The 23,613-nt window shown below is 45.3% G+C and overlaps 1 protein-coding gene across 1 annotated transcript; it reads right to left on the bottom strand.

Moving 5' to 3' along the window:
• Positions 1–16,579: 16,579 nt before the first annotated feature.
• Positions 16,580–21,451, bottom strand: LOC123412382. The gene is made up of 7 exons (XM_045105329.1): positions 21,262–21,451; positions 21,098–21,187; positions 20,852–21,006; positions 17,493–17,613; positions 17,272–17,391; positions 17,121–17,191; positions 16,580–17,055 (listed from the first exon to the last, which is right to left on the bottom strand). Exons 1-7 carry the CDS (start codon positions 21,376–21,378, stop codon positions 16,824–16,826), a joined length of 906 nt encoding a protein of 301 aa, XP_044961264.1. The 5' UTR covers positions 21,379–21,451; the 3' UTR covers positions 16,580–16,823.
• Between the last annotated feature and the right edge of the window lie 2,162 nt (positions 21,452–23,613).

Raw genomic sequence — 23,613 nt, 5'->3', positions numbered from 1 at the left:
AGAAAATAACGATATCCGCCGCGTGCCTCCACGCTCATCGGACCACACACATCGGTATGTATGATTTCCAACAAGTCACTTGCACGCTCCATTGTTTCGGAGAACGGAGTTTTAGTCATCTTGCCCATGAGGCATGGTTCGCACGTGTCAAGTGAATCAAAGTCAAGTGACTCCAAAAGTCCATCAGCATGGAGTTTCTTCATGCGCTTTACACGAATATGACCCAAGCGGCAGTGCCACAAAAATATGGCGCTATCATTGTTTACTCTAACTCTTTTGGTCTCAATGTTATGTATATGCGTATCGCTATCGAGATTCAATATGAACAATCCTCTCATATTCGGTGCATGACCATAAAAGATGTTACTCATAGAAATAGAACAACCATTATTCTCAGACTTAAAAGAGTAACCGTCTCGCAATAAACAAGATCCAGATATAATGTTCATGCTCAACGCAGGCACTAAATAACAATGATTTAAGTTCATCACTAATCCCGATGGTAGTTGAAGTGACACGGTGCCGACGGCGATTGCATCAACCTTGGAACCGTTTCCTACGCGCATCGTCACTTCGTCTTTCGCCAGCCTTCGTCTATTCCGCAGTTCCTGCTTCGAGTTGCAAATGTGAGCAACAGAACCGGTATCGAATAACCAGGCACTACTACGAGAGCCGGTTAAGTACACATCAATAACATGTATATCAAATATACCTGATTTTTCTTTGCCTGCCTTCTTATCTGCCAGATACTTGGGGCAATTGCGCTTCCAGTGACCCATACCCTTGCAATAGAAGCACTCTGTTTCAGGCTTAGGTCCAGCCTTGGGTTTCTTCGGCGGATTGGCAACAGGCTTGCCGCTCTTCTTCGAATTGCCCTTCTTGCCTTTGCCGTTTCTCTTGAAACTAGTGGTCTTGCTCACCATCAACACTTGATGCTCTTTACGGAGTTCAGACTCTGCGACTTTCAGCATCGCAAACAACTCGCCAGGAGACTTGTTGATCCCTTGCATGTTGTAGTTCAACACAAAGCCTTTATAGCTTGGTGGCAGTGATTGGAGGATTCTGTCAGTGATAGCTTCTTGCGGGAGTTCAATCCCCAGTTCAGCTAGACGGTTTGAGTACCCAGACATTTTGAGCACATGTTCACTGACAGACGAGTTTTCCTCCATCTTGCAAGCATAGAATTTATCGGAGGTCTCATACCTCTCGATCCGGGCGTTCTTCTGAAAGATAAACTTCAACTCCTGGAACATCTCAAATGCTCCATGACGCTCAAAGCGACGTTGAAGTCCCGGCTCTAAGCCATACAAGACTGCACATTGAACTATTGAGTAGTCCTCCTTACGTGCTAACCAAGCATTCTTAACATCCTGATTAGTCGTAGCGGGTGGTTCATCTCCTAGCGCAGCATTAAGGACATAATCCTTCTTTCCAGCTTGTAAGATTAGCTTAAGATTACGAGCCCAGTCTACAAAGTTGCTTCCATCATCTTTCAACTTAGCTTTCTCTAGGAACGTATTAAAATTCAGGATGACACTTGCGTGAGCCATGATCTACAACACAAATATATTCAAAGTGGACTTAGACTATGTTCAAGATAATTAGAGTTCAACTTAATCAAATTATATGCTAAACTCCCACTCAAAAAGTACATCTCTCTAGTCATTTGAGTGGTTCATGATCCACTTACACTATCCCAAGTCCGATCATCATGTGAGTCGAGAGTAGTTTCAGTGGTAAGCATCCCTATGCTAATCATATCAACTATATGATTCATGATCGACCTTTCGGTCTCATGTGTTCCGAGGCCATGTCTGCACATGCTAGGCTCGTCAAGCTTAACCCGAGTGTTCCGCGTGCGCAACTGTTTTGCACCCGTTGTATGTGAACGTTGAGTCTATCACACCCGATCATCACGTGGTGTCTCGAAACGACGAACTGTAGCAACGGTGCACAGTCGGGGAGAACACAATTTCGTCTTGAAATTTTAGTGAGAGATCACCTCATAATGCTACCGTCGTTCTAAGCAAAATAAGGTGCATAAAAGGATTAACATCACATGCAATTCATAAGTGACATGATATGGCCATCATCACGTGCTTCTTGATCTCCATCACCAAAGCACCGGCACGATCTTCTTGTCACCGGCGCCACACCATGATCATCCATCAACATGTTGCCATCGGAGTTGTCGTGCTACTTATGCTATTACTACTAAAGCTACATCCTAGCAAAATAGTAAACGCATCTGCAAACACAAATATGTTAGTATAAAGACAACCCTATGGCTCCTGCCGGTTGCCGTACCATCGACGTGCAAGTCGATATTTCTATTACAACATGATCATCTCATACATCCAATATATCACATCACATCATTGGCCATATCACATCACAATCATACCCTGCAAAAACAAGTTAGACGTCCTCTAATTTTGTTGTTGCAAGTTTTACGTGGTGACCAAGGGTATCTAGTAGGATCGCATCTTACTTACGCAAACACCACAACGGAGATATATGAGTTGCTATTTAACCTCATCCAAGGACCTCCTCGGTCAAATCCGATTCAACTAAAGTTGGAGAAACCGTCACTTGCCAGTCATCTTTGAGCAAAGGGGGTACTCGTAACGATGAAACCAGTCTCTCGTAAGCGTACGAGTAATGTCGGTCCAAGCCGCTTCAATCCAACAATACCGCGGAATCAAGAAAAGACTAAGGAGGGCAGCAAAACGCACATCACCGCCCACAAAACCTTTTGTGTTCTACTCGAGAAGACATCTACGCATGAACCTAGCTCATGATGCCACTATTGGGGAACGTCGCATGGGAAACAAAATTTTTCCTACGCGCACGAAGACCTATCATGGTGATGTCCATCTACGAGAGGGGATGAGTGATCTACGTACCCTTGTAGATCGTACAGCAGAAGCGTTTAGAGAACGCGGTTGATGTAGTGGAACGTCCTCACGTCCCTCGATCCGCCCCGTGAACAATCCCGCGATCAGTCCCACGATCTAGTACCGAACGGACGGCACCTCCGCGTTCAGCACACGTACAGCTCGACGATGATCTCGGCCTTCTTGATCCAGCAAGAGAGACGGAGAGGTAGAAGAGTTCTCCGGCAGCGTGACGGCGCTCCGGAGGTTGGTGATGATCTTGTCTCAGTAGGGCTCCGCCCGAGCTCCGCAGAAACACGATCTAGAGGAAAAACTATGGAGGTATGTGGTCGGGCAGCCGTGAGAAAGTCGTCTCAAATCTGCCCTAAAAGCCCCATATATATAGGAGGAGGGAGGGGGGCCTTGCCTTGGGGTCCAAGGGACTCCCAAGGGGTCGGCCGAGCCAAGGGGGGGAGGACTCCCCCCCCCCCCCCCCAAACCGAGTTGGACTTGGTTTGGTGGGAGGAGTCCCCCTCCCTTCCCACTTCCTCCCTCTTTTTTTTTTCTTTTCCTTTGATTTTCTTATCTTGGCGCATAGGCTCCCTTGGGGCTGTCCCACCAGCCCACTAAGGGTTGGTGTGTCCGCCAAAAGCCTATGGGCTTCCCCGGAGTGGGTTGCCCCCCTCCGGTGAACTCCCGGAACCCATTCGTCATTCCCGGTACATTCCCGGTAACTCCGAAAACCTTCCGGTAATCAAATGAGGTCATCCTATATATCAATCTTCGTTTCCGGACCATTCCGGAAACCCTCGTGACGTCCGTGATCTCATCCGGGACTCCGAACAACATTCGGTAACCAACCATATAACTCAAATACGCATAAAACAACGTCGAACCTTAAGTGTGCAGACCCTGCGGGTTCGAGAACTATGTAGACATGACCCGAGAGACTCCTCGGTCAATATCCAATAGCGGGACCTGGATGCCCATATTGGATCCTACATATTCTACGAAGATCTTTATCGTTTGAACCTCAGTGCCAAGGATTCGTATAATCCCGTATGTCATTCCCTTTGTCCTTCGGTATGTTACTTGCCCGAGATTCGATCGTCAGTATCCGTATACCTATTTCAATCTCGTTTACCGGCAAGTCTCTTTACTCGTTCCGTAATACAAGATCCCGCAACTTACACTAAGTTACATTGCTTGCAAGGCTTGTGTGTGATGTTGTATTACCGAGTGGGCCCCGAGATACCTCTCCGTCACACGGAGTGACAAATCCCAGTCTTGATCCATACTAACTCAACTAACACCTTCGGAGATACCTGTAGAGCATCTTTATAGTCACCCAGTTACGTTGCGACGTTTGATACACACAAAGCATTCCTCCGGTGTCAGTGAGTTATATGATCTCATGGTCATAGGAATAAATACTTGACACGCAGAAAACAGTAGCAACAAAATGACACGATCAACATGCTACGTCTATTAGTTTGGGTCTAGTCCATCACGTGATTCTCCTAATGACGTGATCCAGTTATCAAGCAACAACACTTTGTTCATAATCAGAAGACACTGACTATCATTGATCAACTGGCTAGCCAACTAGAGGCATGCTAGGGACGGTGTTTTGTCTATGTATCCACACATGTAAATGAGTCTTCATTCAATACAATTATAGCATGGATAATAAACTATTATCTTGATACAGGAATTATAATAATAACTATACATTTATTATTGCCTCTAGGGCATAATTCCAACACTTTGGTCATGGCGGCGACGGCGAGCTCTCGAGAAAGAGGGGAAGGGAAGGGCGTACAGGCGCAGGAGGTGGCGAGGAAGACGGAGCAGGCAAGAGCAAAGGATTCGACGATTGTAACCGAAAGGTCTCGTCGCCCAGAGTTAAATAGAACACCGACTGGGTCGCTGGCGAGCGGGCCCGAAATCTTATCCACCCAACCAACCGCGATGATATCGGTGGAGGAGTTAAAGGCGCAAGGATCGAGGAGTCAGGCGCTACTCGAGCGCGCTGACGTCGCCCCCGCTGAGCGCGCGGAACCCGAAATTTGAGATCCCGGAAAATCCGCCGCTGTCAGTTGACCGGTCACGTCAAAAGATGTCGTGGATGCACTCGGTTCCCGACTGTCTGTTTCGCAAGCACTTCCACTCGGAGCGTTGGTCGAGAGACATAAAATGGATAGAGGCAAGCAACGCCCAAGCCGAACCTAGTTCAGTCGGATCTGAACCTCAAGCACCGCTTCTATGTTTCAACCCCAATCCATTCGGGGACTAATGATGGGGTCATAGTCCTAGGATAGGGTCATAGACCTGCCGTACACGTCCTATCCAAGGACTACCCCACACAAAGGACAGGACCCTAAGTCTGCCCCGACTGAATCAAGGTATCCCCGTCATCCAGTCGGTAACTAGCATTCGGAGGACACCAGGTTCACCGACTGGATACACTCGGTACGTCGTAACCTCTCCGGAGGGAAACTGCCATACGTTTCCAAGTGCATCTATTAGCATTTAGAGCATACGTTACCTGTAACGTCCGCATTCAATCGCCACTACTCCACCCCTGAGTCAGAACCGTTGTGGGGGGCAGCGCACTCTATATAAGCCGCCCTCCCCCACTGGTAAAGGGGTTAGCAAATCTTTGTACTCCATATCACACTCGGTAACAAGCTCCGAGAGCACTGAGACGTAGGGCTGTTACCTCCACCGCAGAGGGGCCTGAACTCATACAACCTTGCCGTAGCTAGGACTCTGCCCATCTCATTCGTACCCTACACATCTACTGTCAGGCTTATACCCACGACAAACACCTTCGGAGATACCTGTAGAGGATCTTTATAGTCACCCAGTTACGTTGCGACGTTTGATACACACAAAGCATTCCTCCGGTGTCAGTGAGTTATATGATCTCATGGTCATAGGAACAAATACTTGACACGTAGAAAACAGTAGCAACAAAATGACACGATCAACATGCTACGTCTATTAGTTTGGGTCTAGTCCATCACGTGATTCTTCTAATGACGTGATCCAGTTATCAAGCAACAACACCTTGTACATAATCAGAAGACCCTGACTATCTTTGATCAACTGGCTAGCCAACTAGAGGCTTGCTAGGGACAGTGTTTTGTCTATGTATCCACACATGTATATAAGTCTTCATTCAATACAATTATAGCATGGATAATAAACGATTATCTTGATACAGGAATTATAATAATAACTATATTTATTATTGTCTCTAGGGCATAATTCCAACATGACGGGACTTGGCGTTTCTGTATCGACTACCGTGGTCTTGACATTGTCACCATCAAGGAAAAGTTTCCTATTCCCGTTGTCGATGAACTTCTGGATGAGCTGAAGGGTGCCCGGTTTTTCACCAAACTAGATCTCTGGTCCGGTTACCACCAAGTTCGGATGGCCCCTGAGGATATCCACAAGACGGCGTTACGCACACATGAGGGCCTTTTTGAGTTTGTGGTGATGGCTTTTGGGCTGACCAATGCCCCAGCAACGTTCCAAGCACTCATGAACGACGTCCTCTGTCCCTATCTTTGTCGGTTTGTGCTTGTGTTCTTCGATGATATCTTGATCTACAACTCGTCCTGGTCAGATCACCTTCGTTATGTCAAGCTCGTCTTGGAGGCTATGCACACACATCAATTGTTTCTCAAGCGCTCCAAGTGTTCTTTTGGGGAGGAAACCATGACTTATCTAGGACACATCATTTCCGCTGCAGGAGTCGCCATGGACAGAGACAAGGTTCTAGCCGTTGTGGACTGGCCGGTTCCATGCAATGTCCGGGCGGTGCGCGGTTTCTTAGGTTTGGCCGGCTACTACCACAAGTTCATCTGAGATTTTGACACCATTGCAGCTCCCCTCATTGCACTACTCAAAAAAGACGGATTTTTTTGGAAGCGTGCAGTGACTACCGTCTTTGAGGCTCTCAAGACAGCTCTTACCACTGCCCTTGTGCTTCAGCTGCCAGATTTACTATGTACTCCCTCCGTAAACAGATATATGAGTGTTTAGATCACTAAAGTAGTAATTTAAACGCTCTTATATTAGTTAACAGAGGGAGTACTAGAGCCGGTTTAAAAAAAACAGAGGGAGTACTAGTTTTTGTTTTTTTCGAGATAACTGATGTACTAGTTTACTACGATGTTTCTCGATTCCGACTATAGGTAGACCGATATTTCTTTTGCGTCTAGGTCGATAGTACTGCCATAGTTTTCTTTAAAAATTCTAACGTGCCGTAGGGTGAGCTTGTTCATGCGGTGGTGGCCGATGGCATCCTGCTAATCGCAGGAAGATGAACCGGTTAACTTCAACAAAGCAGAAGAAAGCCGCTAACATAGACTCGGTGATCCGAAAGCTACGGTCGATCAACGTCGATCCCATGCGCGCGTGCCCATCAACATGTTACGCCAACGCGGACGTGTACATGCATTGCCAAGCCGGGATGATAATCGGGAATCTTAAGTAACATCGACCAGTCGCATTCTGTCAAGGAGGAGGGCCGGAATCCAAGAGCCACGTAGTACCGAGACTCGGTCCGGCGAAAGCCACCGCCGGTACGTGTGCTCCCACGGCGCACCGGCCGTGCGACTGTAGGGGCGGCGCCGGAGGCGGACAGCTGATAGACGCCGGCGTGGGCGGAGATGGGCCGACTGTAGTAGCTTAGTCCATACTGTACGCACAGTATGAAAGAAAACATGAAGAATTAGTTCGTTGCACTGTGTTGCTAATCATGTTGTCTAGAGATGTAATGCAGTAATGGCACCGCTAACCCCAATAGTGTCGTTAATCTGGATGTTTGATCTAGATTATTCAAGACGATTCATTGCCGGGTCATCCATCGGTCGATCGCTCTGGTACGTGCTGACGACACTTATTAAGACCACATGATATATCGATCGGACACAGAGAGATCGGATACTGGATATGTGTAATGCACTCGGTATGATGCGTTCAGACCAATCTGGGGAAAAAAGATGGACAGAAGGCGAGCAGATTGAACCGGGAAACAGGCATGTCCTAACCGATTCTTGCTTGTTGGTACGGCATTTAATTCAGGTGACGTCGACTGCTCCCAGCTGATCGAGAGAGGTCACCTTTTTTGTCTGTAAAAAAATTGGAAATGTACTCCTTCATCTCGCCATGATCGAGAGAGATAATGGAAATGTACGCACTTACATGTTGGGTACTTCCATATCGAAAGAGATCACCTTATTTGCTCGTGGACACGTCTCTGTGTGACATTTCTCCGCAAAGCAGGCGCAAACTAGGCGGGTTTTGCAAGAGTCCATACCTCCGCCACGTTGGACTCCGACACCTTCGGCACACCCAAAACTGAGACGAAGCCCGCGCATTTGGAATGGTTTGCAATGTTCCGCACCAAAACCCCCTTTCTCCAATCTCTTCGCTTTGATCACCCGTGATCCTCCATCCCGTGTTTTTTTTGCTTCCGCCGCCACCATTTGGTGATCCAACCGACCCAATAAAAGGGTCATCCAACGTGGTTAGAAGGATGTTCTGGCAAAACAAGTGGGAGAAGAAGAAAGAAAAGCGAGAAGAGGTAGCGACCAAGATGACGAAGAGGTTCGAGGGCATCTTGGCGAAGAAGAAGGAGATATATGTCAAGCGTTCCGACGTGAACGAGGAAAAGAAGGCGGGGAAGTTTTACATGTTGATGACGGTGGTGGAGAAGAAAATCAACCTCGAAGCTAGGAAGATCAACTCGAAGAGAGAATAGTTTAGCTCATGGTTGCTTCGAAGGATACCAAATGTTTTTACTATGAGGATGGACGAGTTGGATGGTCGTGCGCGTCATCCGTGTCAAGGTGCTGGAGCTTTTGGTGACCAAGAGGGAAGTCGTCGAGAAGGAGGCGGTTGATGAGGAGGAAGGAGGAGCCGGCAGCACAGTAAGCGAGAAGGCTCGAACAACTTGTCTGGCAATGCAAAAATGCATTTTTTGCACGGACCGTCTTTTTGTGATTGGGCATACGTAAAAACTATAACCATTCGCTTCTTTCCGATTATCATCAAGCGGTATGAACATCACACTTTAATTTATTCATATTGCTATGCATTTGAAATAAAATTGTCCAGGTCAAAAAAGATGTTTAGAGGATGCAGTTGGATGGCCGGCCTTCACATGTATCCGTAGACGGGTCTCGTCCAATACACAATAAATTGTTGTCTGCTTTAGGATGGTGTTGCAAATGCCTTAGAGCATCTATAGCCGGAATTTGCAAATCCGATCACTCAAACGACCGCGAACGCGTCCGATCAATGACCGTGCATGTCCGTTTTGAGCCCATATTTTTTAATCTGTGCAGCCGCACTTCTTACATTTTTTCTCATATGTCCGGTCACTTGCACGTGATTGATGAAGAAAAAGAAAAAAAATGAATAAAGTAAAAAAAATGGTCCAGGGTGGGGTGGCGTCGTAGATGACGGACTGACCGGACATGCCCGGACGCGTCCGCGAGCCCTTATATCGTACTCATATTTGAGATGAATACGAGGGGTGTTGATCAGTCCGTACATTTAATATGAACGTGAGTGATTCAGTTGAATCAATTTTTTATGACCGGTTAATACCAGGACGGCCTGAAGAATGGACGTTTGAGACTGGTATAAAGGATCCGGTGCCTTAATCCACCAAGTCTGCACAGCAGAGGGTACAAACAGCAGTGTAACTGCAAATTTCACAGTAACCTACCGATGTAGCGCCGTCTCTCTCTCTACCTGCCATGCCTAGTTTGCGTTTGAGAACAATCGACAGTAGTTCCCCAAGAAAGCTTATGAAGATGCTGGACACGTGTAGAGAACAGTAGTAGTATTTTTCAAACAACGGAAACAAAATGGCATGCACACATGCGCGGTGGCGATCAAGCAGAGAGGAGTAGTAACATGATGGCTAGGTCCATATGGTATGCACCCTCATGATGGATCACCCGCCAGATAGATATAGACAGCGATGAGGAGGAGGAGGAAGAAGGGGTCGCCGCACCGCCAGGGCCGGCCGGAGCGTGCGTCGACCATCGGTATTCAGGTAGGGCAGAGGGCACACACAGACAGATAGATTGATCGCCACCGAAAGCGAAAGCCTTGATTTGCTACGGAAAGCCCCACAATCTTGTCGTCCCAAGCCGATTGGACTGGCCCTTCCTTCTCTACCTTCCCTCATCTTGCTTGCCATCCCTGATCATGGCGTACGTCCTTCCATTTAAGAGCCCAAAATTGCAGGCGGGAGGGAGGGGACGCAGCGCAGGAGGAAGGGAGCGATCACGCGGGGCCCTGCTCAGGCGCCCAATGGTCAAGCCGTACGTGCTGACTTTTCATTCGACCAGCTGATAGGTTGATGATTCAACCGCTGCCTGTGTGGGGATCTACCGTGTGGGCTTGTGGACCTTGTGGTGGTCTTGCTAGGGCAATTGGTCGGTTGGTCTGGACTCTTGACAGCACGCACAGGGTGAAATGCTGGTCACCATTCCCTCCGGCTTCGGTGCGCTAGGAGCATCTATAACCGGACCTTTTAAACCCGTCTCAAACATCTGGATAGTTCGTCAGGTCACTGACCTGCAAAATCGACCCAACCGAATCATTCATACCCATCTTAAACGCACGGCCTAATCGACATCCTTCATATTCATCTCGAATGTGAGAACAATATGAAGGCTCACGGACGCGTCCAGTCACGTCCGGTCAGTCCGCCACGTAGGACGCGACCCCATCCCAAACCATATTTTCTTTTTTTAATTCATTTTTTCTCTCTCTTTTTATTCATCAATCACATTCAAGTGATCGGACATATGAGAACAAATATGAGAGATGCGGATGCATGGACGAAGATTTACAAGTTTCGGGTTGTAGATGCTCTAAAGTGTAACTTAAGAGTGCCACCACAAGAATTTGACTGTTTTCCTTATCCCCAAGCTCTAGTGTCTTTTGTTGTTTTTTGGGTTTTCACTTGTTTATTTTAATTAACCACGAAATGTTGGGTATTGGATTCGGTTTTTTTAATATAAACCGGACCATCTCTTTTCTTCTTAATTAATTTCAGAAAGTTCCTGTCGTTGTGATGAGGTTCTTCAAAAAAAGAAAAAATTGAAGTTGCATTGGTCATGCCCATGCTTCACTGTGCTGCACTGCTGCTTCCTCCCTCCGTTGCTGAACTTACAAAACAATGGTATCCACCCTACCTAATATGAACGTGCCTCCAACATGAATCATGCCCAACACTACGAAGGCACCACTTCTCTCAATAAAGCGTTGTATATGCAAAAGAAAAAGAGAAGGAAGATCTAAGCTGCTCCTACTCCGGATCATTCAAGAACAAGCCAACACATAGTCCGGATCATTCAAGAACAAAGCCAACACATAGGGCTGAACAAGTGTACTCCAGATATGGGAGCAGGAAAAGTTGAAAGTAGGGCTGAACAAATCAAAGATGCTCTCCCCTCGTAGGGCTGAACAAGTGTACTCCAGATATGGAAGCGGGAAAAGTTGAAAGTAAAACGAGGTACCCTACGGAGCCATGCATGGACCAAAAAGGAGAGGCATCGCATGCCAAAAGCGGTGGCCGGCCGGACGGCTGTACAATTATCGAGGCGCGCCATTACTGCATGGCGGCGTTTCTCTAGGCGTTAATTAAGCACGGTACTGTATTATTGAGGGCAATGAAGGAGGCTAACTACAGTGACCTTTACGCTAATATGATTGGCCAAGTCCAGTCCCTGGCCTGCTAGCTAACGGAGGAGCAGGCGACGAATCAATGGCCGGGCCGTGCATGCATGCATCTTGGTCGTGGATCATTGGGGTTGGGCGCGATGTTCGGCCGCTCATTCGTAGAAACAGAATTGTGGGTGGTCGATGGCGATGGCGATGGCTCCATGGATACATGCGTTGCAGCGCAACACTACATGGGTCGTCCAACCAACCTGTCCGTCCGGCAGCATGCATCCGGTGAATGCATGCGAGGAAAGATAGGTAAGTAGATCGGTGCTAATAAGCTTGCTGGAAGAACGTAGTACAGAGAGCTCTGAGCTCCATCCCACTTTCGAAGTTAGTGCATAAACTCACTCCAAACACTACAAGGACGACCATAACGCCGCTCCGTCCGAAGCCCAAATCATCGGCTAAAGCATTTGTAAAAGGGAACATATATACTCCTATTTTGGTCTCCGAAACAAGACAACGCCAGACATTTTTTCTCTCTCTCTCCAGAACACGCGAAAGAATTCATGCCATCATATTAAGAAACATAAGCAGGCATTTCAAGACATGTGCGGCACTGATAGTAGCATCAAGACTTAGGGCGGCCAATTACTGGACTATATATTACGCGGGGTGCACCTTGGACAGCAAACAGTAGGTAGTACGTTGGAAGTGGCTTTGCCTGGCGATGGCGTGGATCGTCGGTCGATCATGGGTGCACCACCAGTTAATGGCACCCGAATAGGTTGGTTAACTCGGGTTTGGTGGCCTGGGTCCGGCCGGTCCGACTCTCACCTTATTAATAATAACAATCAATCAAGCACTTGACACACACAGGGAGAGGGGCCTGGGTCTCGTCCGGAACTGCACTGTACGTGCTTGCCCTACACAGCACGACGTGTCACTCACTTGCACTCGTGCTCCTACACTACGTACAAAGCTCGACGTGTCAGTCGCCTTGTACTGATAAGCTGCACGTGGAGGTGGCAAGTTGCTAGGCACGGGACCTCACTCACTCCCCTCTCAATGCATTGCATTGCATTGCATGAACCACAGGAGCCCACGAGCACGTACGTAGGCCGGCGCCTTCCTTCGTCGCCAAAATGAATGAATGAATGAATGAAGATCGAGTAATTGTCCTTAAAAAAACTGGTGGGCATTGAGTTCGCGATGTAGACCTCGATCACTACTGCTTGAAAAGCGGTGGATCTTGCATGCTCAGTTTCTGCAGGAAGCACACAGGTTTTCTGTACTCCGAACGGTGCTGCTTTTCAAGTTTGTTTCCACTCCGATTGTTGATGCGTTTCACCGACAAAAAGGTCTCACACTGCTCTCTCCAAGTACTCCCTCCGTCCCGAATTACTTGTCGCAAAAATGAATAGCAATTGATGTATCCTAGAACTAAAATACATCCAGATACATCTATTCTTTGGACAAGTATTTTCGAATGGAGAGAATAGCATAATAATGTTTTTTTGTTTTCTTTTTCAAAAAGGATAATACAAGGGCAGAGCTATGTTGATTGTTGTAGGGGCCATGCCCCCCAGCCTAGATTAAATTACTTGAAGAAATTTTTAGAGGGAGATCAGATTAGGATAAGCATAGGCTCTTGCCCCCTACCCCCACCCCTAGTTTATGTTTAGGCACTGTTTTTCTAAAAAGTCCTAGGACTTTTTCTAGTCCCAACTAAAAAGTTCCTAGTCCATACTCGTTTTTTTTCAGGAACTAAACAGGGATAAAAGGTCATTAAATGACATGTAAAAAGACCATGTTACCCCTAACAATGTACTACTCCCTCCGTTCCAAAATATAAGACCTTTTAGAGATTTCACTAGGAGACCACATACGAAGCAAAATGAGTGAATGTACACTCTAAAATACGTCTATATACATCCGTATGTAGTTTATAGTGCAATCTCTAAAAGGTCTTATATTTTGGAACGGAGGGAGTAGAAGTTATAAAATGACATGCTAAAAGTAGGGGCACTGTTGGAAAAAATGTTAAAAGAGTCTTAAAAAGACCCTCTCATAAAGACTTCTTTCTTTAGTCTCAAATACCTCCTTTTAGTCCCTAAAAATTCCTCATGTTTCTTTCACATGAGACTAAAAGGGACTTTTTTTAGTCCCTACAGCAAAAAGTCCCTGTAAAGAAACACCCCCTTAGCCCCCCTCAAGACTTCTTGCCTAACTCTGCCATTGGGATGATAACCCCTGACTTCTGCATCAGGAGGGATACATAATAAATTCTAGTTCGCGATTATTAAACTACTAAATCTGGTACTCGCTTTGATTCATATTACTACGGTGGGAGTAAGTTTATTTCCATTCGAGAAAGTGGAATCCAGTTAGCTACTCGCCTACTCCAGAGGAGAGTGCTTCACAAGTGTTGGTAATAGTTTTTTTGTGTACAAAGTCTTTCAACTAACTGCAAATATCTACAGAAAAAATATGTATGACCATGCATACACGCCTCGTTAAAACCTCACAGAAAAAATAAATTTACCATCCTATGTCAAGAGGGGACGTTTTAAGATTGACAACATTAAAACGTATTGTAATGGCGTGAACACTGAAACCAGCGTCGACAAGAGTGGAAAAAAGAATAAAAATACAGATGAAATGCCACGTGTTGATATAAAGGACAAGGATCTACGGACTCATGGTTATTAAATTAGTGAGTTTTTTTTTTCACCCGTTACAGCGTACAGGCTCATTTGCTAGCGCTAATAAAAGAGAGATGAAAGTGCCTTCTAAAAGCTACTGCTGCGATGCCAAAAACAGCCCAGAATGTTGCCTCGCCGGAGTAGAATCTTTCCCTTTACCTTCACATCGCAGCATTTGGTACAATCGGATCGTTAGTTGAGAGCGTAGTTAAGAGACGATGGTTGTTGTGGTAATCATGACAGGTTAACGGCAGGCCGCGCTTGTCTTCATCGATGAGATAGGGTTCTTGTCTAATTACAGGAGGAGCCCACCGGAACCTAACTGTGTGGTCACTGACACTAGATATTTATAGGGTGACAGTGACCTACTGTGTCGTAGTATATGCTCCATATAACACATGCTCAGCATCTACTCCCTCCGTTCCTAAATATAAGTCTTTGTAGAGGTTTCATTAAAATACTACATACGGATATATATAGACATACTTTAAAGTGTAAGTTCACTCATTTTGCTCCGTATGTAGTCTCTGCGGCACTTTTTTCGGATTGGATGGAGCATTGTTTTTCTCCTAAAGGGCAATGTACAAATGCAGAGAAGGTAACCATCTCTTCACCAAAATCTCTTTCATGCCGTCCTGTTTCTTTCTAAGGAAGCAGACAGGGAAAAGGGGAAGTTTGACATCAGAGCATTGTACTACATGCTCTCAAGTCCTACCAAATGACATTTTTGCTCTCACCAATACTTAGTATGCACCAGGATGGCCTGTGGTGGAGCACTAAACAAGCAGTTTTAGATGGAAAGAGCACACCTTGATTATGAAATTGTGCCAAGGCGACCAACCAGCGGTTTATGTTAGTACGATTTGTTCACCGTCATGTCTCGTTGATTGCGGTTTTAAAGAAGAGCCACATCACCTTCACTGCATAGAATATGGGGCTGCTTACCGGATATGCACGCGCCTCCCTCGAGGGTGGATATCTTGTAAACATCGAAGCACCATTTCTTTCGCCGTCACGGGAATGGGCAGCAGAGGACATTAGGCGCATCAAGACGCCATCTCGCAGTCATAAGAATGGGCAAACGGCATTAGGTACAGCAAACACAATGTTCAACTGAATGAATGTATATCTCACTACGGGCCCTTGCGAATCGTCTAATGGGTCACTCAATGGGAAATGTCACAGTCACAAGTAAGCACCCAAAAACACACCCTCTGGAGTCTAGACTAGTGCTTTGAACAATCTAATAGCCAATCGTCTCTTGGCTCAGCTAGCGTAGCATTTTATATGGCAAGTAGAGTGGTCATCTGTGAGTTGTCACTGGACAGATAACAGAAGATTTTACAAAAACAATGGAGATCTGGTAAGGCCCTTTCACTCTGAGAGAAGGTAAAGCAGGACCAGGGCTTACATGCTTTCGCCATCGATTCATTTTTTTCATTTTTTTCTGAGAGGCCCCCCTTCTTCTTTGTTGCCAAGTTAAGGTCTTGACTGGACACAATTTTCCTGTAAATGACCAGAAAGAAACATAGTTCCAACAAGATGCAGTCTTTTCTCCCTGTTCTTTTTACTGGTTGAAGATTGTTTGGTGATAAACGAAGGGGACATATTTCTCTTCTGCCCTCACCGTTGCAGATAAAAGAACTTCTCTCGGCTGGCATTCCATTCAAAGTTAATGTACAGCCAATCCACACGTTTTGTCAATTTAAGAGTTTGTCGTGGTAAGCGGTTGGTGTGATGTGCAAGTTTATCAACTTCAGCAAGCACATTATATACAGGGTACAGAACAAACAGGAGCAGCAACAGCAAAGGGGGCGAAAACGGACCATACACATGCCTCACTTGGGAATGGCTAGCCATTGAACAATGGGCCACTCAACAGTGGCCTGGTTATTTGCAGCACTAAGCTAGATTAATTGGGGGCCCGTTGAGCACGGTGCGAGGCTATGGCACGACAGAGACATAATGTGCTCAACTAGATTGCAGTACCAACTCTGGATTATTTTCAGGCAACATACGATGTAGTTGTGCTGTAACTAGACCATTTGCTCCAAAAGTTGGACCACCAATGCTTAATGCCCACATAGCCCATTGACGAATCAAATGATTTCATGAAGTAATATTCAGTCATTATATCAGCCAGGGATAAATATCTCACAATGATCCACATATTTGGGGGCTTAAATTCATTTCATGTCAATGACCTTCCAACTATTAATATCCTAATTGCTGCTTAGTATTTTCTTGCCGCTTGGCAAAAAGTTCAAATGGTAAAAATTAAGATGAAGCTGATTTGGAAGGAAGAAAAACAATGCCACGGCCTTTCTCCATTTTCATATATTTTAACTAATCAACGTACAGGAAAGATCCACGGAGCTGAGACTAGTAGTTTACTATAGAAGTCGTTAGACGGAAAAAGAATACCATGACCTTCAGTTTCATAATAACTACTGAAGATAAAGCCAGACCTCATAGATGACACAGGCCCAACAAAATAACCTATATACAATACTACATGCTAGGGATCATTTGTGCTTTAATCATCCTCCTCCGGCTTCACAAAGAATTCGATAAAAGCAATCCGGCTTGGCTGTTGAGGCCCTCCAGCAAAATTATGGTAGGATTGCGTACCTAGCCTCGCAACTGAAACCAGGTGCTGGATTTTGAGCATCCCTCCCCTCCCAATCGTCACTTTACTCCCACGATTCTCCTTCAAGACACTAGTTGGAACATTCGAGGTAGTGGCGCGAAGAAACTTGTACTTATACCTTGCAGAGAACTGTATGGTCAGCACAAAGAAGCATGCTGCAGATTTTAGGTGCAAGAGTTTTACCTGTAAAACAGTTCTTGGTCACACTGGAATGCAATTAGAAGACCAGTATTTGCATAGTAGGAGAATTCAATCTGCCAAAGGGATAAAGTAGCATTTAGATATGGACACCAACAGAAGCTATCTGAATGACAGAAAGCAATACATGACACACCTCCAAGTCACCATGCCCTTCGCCTTTAAATATTACTGAAGGAGGGTCTGGAAGAAATTGAATCTGAATGCTGGAACCTGGCCACTCAAGGTCATCAATTGTTTCTTTCAGGATGGCAGACTATCATTTCAAGAGGTGAATCATTAGTTTTGAGGTACTTAAAGTTAGAACTCGTAGCGGAGAATACTGCCACAAAAGAATGGAGAAAGTACTGCAAGTACCTTAACAGTAAAGGTGACTGGAGTATTCCCTGCATGCTCAAAATCGTAATCCCAGGCGAGAGTATCAGGAATTCTGGTTCTGATTTCTGCATGTATACATGCATCTGGAGACCCCACTGACCTGCGCTTGCGTTACCAGAATAAAAATCATGAGCAAAATGATCGGCTTGCTTTCAATGAAGTTCAGAAGAGGGATACGTATACAGCTCTGCTTGTAGCAGTTAGAGAACCAGACATGTACTGAATTGTTCATCGTAGGCTAGTACAGGCTAGGACTAAGTCATGGAATAACTGAAGGTGACAAGCTAATGTAACAGTACAGCACTGAATCAATGTATACACTTATCAGCACCCTGCAGTATCAGACGCCAGAGATGCTGAGACTGGAGCAGAATTCCTGAAAAACTGCAGGAGTTGCTGGACGCCGATAATCTCAGCAACTACATGAGAAACAGCTCAGTATTCTGCTTCAGCCGATGAACAAGAAACAGTGTGGTGCCTCTTTGAAGACCATGGAATCGAATTATCACCTAAGAATAAACAAAATCCGGAAGTAGAGCGCCGAATTTCAGGACATCCAGCCCAGTCGGCATCTGAGCATGCTGTCAGAGAGGTAGGAATGGAGGTGTTGAGATGCAGACCAAGGTTGAGAGTTCCTTTATGATATCGAATTATTTGTTTGACAAGGTTTTCGCAAGGATCATGCATAAATAGACAGGCCTTCTGACAGAATATGAAATTAGTTAAGTTGCATATTGCAGGGCATCTGCAAGGCTGCGATAAAAGGTTGGGTCAGAAACAGGGGAGCGACTAGAATCAAGCTTTAAACCGGTGTCGACTGGAGCGTGAGCACTATAAAACGTTGTCATTCCAGCTTTGTCGATGAGTTCAAAAATGTATTGACGTTGAGAGAAAAAGAGACCAGAAGAGGATCTGCTAACAGAAATGCCAAGGAAATGGTGGAAGACCTAGGTCAGTCATGGAAAATTCAGAATTGAGGGGATCAATGAAGATGCTGAGAAATGCGGTGAGAACAACAACATCAGGGTATAGAAGAAGGTAACCAGTTTGGGTAGCTGAATGATAAATGAACAGGGAGCTATCAGATTAAGAAGCAGAGAAACCAATTCGCTGGATAAAGGTAGCAAACCGATGGAAACAAGCTCTAGACCATAATAGAGCTTGTTTAGACCATATAGAGATTTGTTTTTTGAAGGAGACAAACATGATGAGGAAAAGAAGGGTTTTCGAAACCTTGAGGCTGTTGATAGTTTACTGTTTCTTGTAAGTATACATGCAAAAAGGCATTTTTGTTGGGTTTAGTCCCACATCGGTTGTGGGAGGAGAAGTAACACGACTTATAAGGGTGAGGGTATCCCCTCCTAACAGGCTAGTCTTTTGGGGGGAGAGGGCCCAAGGCCTGTCATAAGTCGGTGTTGCTCTCCGGTTGGGCCTGTTGACGCATGTGGGTCGGAAACGCTGGTGTTAGCGGACCCGAGATTGCGTAACAAGTGGTATCAGAGCCCAGGTGCCCGGAATAAATCTCAGTGGACTCACGGGTGGTCGGTCATAGTAGGTGGGCTAGAACGCTGGTGTTAGCGGGCCCATGGGTGACCGATGTGTGAGGGGGAGATTGTTGGGTTTAGTCCCACATCGGTTGTGGGAGGAGAAGTAACACGACTTATAAGGGTGAGGGTATCCCCTCCTAACAGGCTAGTCTTTTGGGGGGAGAGGGCCCAAGGCCTGTCATAAGTCGGTGTTGCTCTCCGGTTGGGCCTGTTGATGCATGTGGGTTGGAAACGCTGGTGTTAGCGGACCCGGAATTGCGTAAAAATTTTAACATCAAGTTGGTAAATAGGCTATGAGGACGATACTTCTTGGATAAAAAAATCAAATAGTGCTTGGTTTAACTACAGGGGAGATGGTTTCCTTGTAGTCTATACCTGGTTGCTGAGAATAACCTCTACACACCCATCTGGCTTTATAGCGTGCAAGCGAGCCATCTGCATGATATTTGTGTCTAAAAATTAATTTCCCAAAAATTACATTAGCAGAGGAGCGCCTAGGAATAAGCTCCCCTGTTTCATTTTGAAGAAGAGCGTCATATTCAGAATATGTAGCATCTTTCCACTTTTATCATGCAGGGCAGGGTGGTAAGTTTTGGGTAGAGGAGAAATAGCATCTGTAGTAGCTAGAAGATTAAGCCGACGTACAGGGATGCCAAAACATTGCTTGGCTCGAGCGGTCATGCAATGATAATTGGACAGGATGGTAACAGGAATGGCATTGGCAGGAAGAGGTGGTGTGTTGGGAAAGGAGAGTGAAGAATAAGAACTGGTGAAGGATGTTTTTAGAAGCAGGATGTACATTCAGATGCTGAAGCTGATAAGGGAAGAAATGGTGGAGAAATAATAGGTGCAGGTGAATTTTGAGGTGAAGAAATAGGTGTAGTAGGGTTGTGCAGTGTACATATGTAAGGTGCAGGTGAGGAGATCTAAGTTGGCCGTGATGTGGATGTACTTGGAATAATGGAGGGTGGTTGCGGAAGCGTTGTGGTGGAGTTGCGAGAGGAGAAAGGAAAGGATGCCTCATCGAAGACAACATGGCGTGGACGGAGTCCAAGTCCAAACACCTATATCCATGGTGTTCATCTGGATATCCTAAGAACACACATGGAAGAGATCTAGGTGCAAGCTTATGAGTGATAGCTGTGATGTTAGGAAAACAGAGACAACGGAATACTTGTAGGAGCAAAATGATTGACTTACTTTTATTGAAGTTCAGAAGAGGGATACATATAGCTCTGCTTGTAGCAGTTACAGAACCAGACATGTACTGAATCGTGCATCGTTGCCTGATACAGGCTAGGACTAAGTCACGGAATAACTGAACATGACAAGCTAATGTAACAGTACAGCATGAATCAATGTATACGCTAAACACAAAAGTCCCACGAGAACCTCCTGGTAGTTAACCTTTTTATTTGTTTCACAATACTAAGTTACATCCATCTCCAGAATTAACTTAAATTTTGAGCTGAACACGAAGCTCGAATGTTTATTTGTTTTTGGCGAGGGTGGGAATGTAGTAAAGTGAACTTTAGGAGCACAATTTATTGATCTCATCAGGGTTTAATATAAAGGTGGAACAAATAGCTATTTACTCCATATTGTATCCACCACAGTCACAGTATCCAAACGCCTAGTGATTCACTAGATCAACTTTCCAAATATCGGAATTCACAAATGCAATTTATCCGCCAGGACTATGCAAATGTCTACTGGGCCACATGATCAGTTCACAGCCATTACGAAGCAAGGACGAACAAAGAGACCCTCGTAGAGAGAGGAGATGCATACCTGAGGAGAAGCTGCATGTCGGGGCCAGGGTACCGGATCTCGACGGGGGAGGCGAACCCGGGGACGGTAAACATGTTGAGGCAGTCGACGAGGAGCCCCAGGCTGAGGCCGAACCGTGGGCGTCCCTCCGCGCCGTAGTCGTACTCCGCAAACAGCTGCAACGACCAATCCCCACGAATACCTTAGCAACCGGGCGCGGGGGAGGAATAAACGCGAACACCTGGCGGGCGGGCGGGCGGCGCGAACCTGGCTCTTGAGGTAGACCTTGGCCTGGAGGCAGCCGCTCTCCTCCACGGTGACCACGATGCCGTGCTCCGACAGCTCCACCACCGCGCCCTGCGCGACGAGACGAGGGTTTTCGCTTGGGATCGAGAAGGGTGCGGAGAGGAGAGGGTGGGGCGGCTGCTGACCTGATGCTTGTTCCAGCGGACGCAGGAGAGGGCGTCGACCATGCCGTGGACGTAGTCCAGCACGCAGATGAGGTCCGGCGCGTCGTCGCGCTGGCCGGACGTCGTCGACGAGCTCATCCCCGCGGCTCCGCTCCCTGGACCCGCGCCTCGCCGCCGCTGGATTCTGTTCTCCCGCCCTCTTTTTTCCCGCCACGGCTGCTGCCCCTTGAGCTACCCCGTTGCTAGCGGTTACTAGAACGGACTTTTTTTTTAACAGAGTATAATCTACACAAACATAAACTTACCCCTATGAACACACGTGGGAGAGACTAAGCCGGTACATTATCTTGAGATTGACGAAGTTGCCATAGACGTCTTCGTAATCAACGGAAACGTTTACTTTTACTGAACGCACATCATCAAAAGACCTGAAATAAATTCAAAAAAATACAAACATCAATGTTAAATTTAAGATTTGAACTCTGATGGACTCCTAACCATCTACCTGCGGGTTGGTGCGCTTTACTAAAAGGGACCTATAATGGACCAATCCATCAGCACTTAACCTTATGGGGAGCAACTTTGGGGAAGCAACTAACCGAAATTACACCCTAAAAAAAACTAACCGAAATCACTACTTGAGAAATACTCCCTCCATTTTTAAATATAAGTTTTTTTAGACTACATACAATTGGAACACATAATTAAAAAGATAAACTATTTTAAATAATTGGAACTAAAAAAAAGTAAAACTCTCAGGTTGCCATAAGTGGCACACATACAATGTGCCATTTGTCATAACCTAGAAGGATGGAAGTGACCTTTGCAAAAAGTGCTTCTTAATTAATAATTTCAGCGACTATGTACCATGCTTGAGCGTCGCGTGCAGCTAGACCTGGGCATAGCTCGGGCCTGGCGGGGCCAAAAACAGCCCAATGCTAAAATCCCAGGTCCGAGTCCGGCCCGTCTTGTCATCGGGCCTAAATATTAGGGCCAAGCCCGAAGAAGACCGATCGGCCCGACCGCAGCTTAAATTTGATTATCCATGGGGCCGGCCAGGCCCGACTGTCAGGCTCAACTTGCCGGCCCAAGTCCGACCCTTGCCGGCCCAAGTCCGACCCTAGATTTTCGGGTCTGGCTCGGTTGCCCGTGGCCAGGTATACCAATAGCGAATCGGTCGTGGCTCCCCCCACCCCACCCCAGTTACCACGTGATATCGCCATGATGATGTGATCCATACCTCATGTGTTAATTAACTTGTGTTTCTTTTTTTTGCAGGAATTAACTTTTTTTCTATTTTGGAAACAACAAAATACTGATAATTCAAAAAAGGGTTGATTGTCTATTTAATAATTTAAATGTAGTGTAAACAAATGTGCGCTCTACTTTTAAATTTTTATTGACCATTCAAAACAAGTTCGTTTAAAAAATGTCCGCGCCTTTCTAAAATGTGTACGTGGAATTTTCCAAAAAATGTTATACATTGTAAGAAAGATATTTATCTAATTTTAATGATACATACTTTAAATTTAGAAAAATGCATCTTAAAAACAATTATGTGACATTTTCTCAAAAATAATACTCAAAGTAAAAAAACGTTAGCATAGTCCAAAATATAATGTCATATCATACAAAAGAGTGTTTCATATAAAATATTTTTTATATTCAGGAAAAATGTAGAATATGTATGGAAATAGTAGAGACACAAGAAAACATATCTTTGTAAAACAATCATCTATTATGAAGATGTTAAATAAGTACAAAACAATGTTCCTCATGTATAATAAAAATGTATAATGAATATGAAAAATTTAGATATGTGTTGCAAAGAAAGAAAAAGAAACAAACAAAAGCAATGAAAAAATAGGACAAGAAATATTAAAATAAAGAAAGATAGAAACAGGTGGAACAAAAATGTGGAACAAACTAAGCACAAAAAGACATGCTACAACACTGAACTGGCCCAGAAGCCCAACCTCAAGAGGATCGTCTTAACGGCCGCAACACTGCACTGGCACGCAAGGCCAGCCGAAAGATACGGTCCATAATAGCACAGCCCAGCCGTGACCGCAGGCCTTGAGTGTTTCTTCTTTTCCTTTCAGTTTTTCATATTGTTTGTTCTTTTCATTTTGCTTTCTTCTTTTACTTTTCCATTTACTTCTAAATATTATATAAAACAATATCAGGAAAACACTTCACCTAAACATTTTAAAAAATATTAATCAAGTATTTGAAAAATGAAAAATGTGTATATAAAAAATAGTTCTCATGTATATGGCAAATGTATATAAAAATGTACAATGCATGTGAAAGAGTATTTCACTTATTTAAAAAATATTAATGAATCATTTAAAAATGTTAATAAAGTATTTT

Source organism: Hordeum vulgare, chromosome 7H, assembly GCF_904849725.1.
Source record: "Hordeum vulgare subsp. vulgare chromosome 7H, MorexV3_pseudomolecules_assembly, whole genome shotgun sequence".
Lineage (NCBI taxonomy): Eukaryota > Viridiplantae > Streptophyta > Magnoliopsida > Poales > Poaceae > Hordeum > Hordeum vulgare.
The sequence above is the reverse complement of the archived record's forward strand: the minus strand, read 5'-3'. Positions and strand labels throughout refer to the sequence as shown.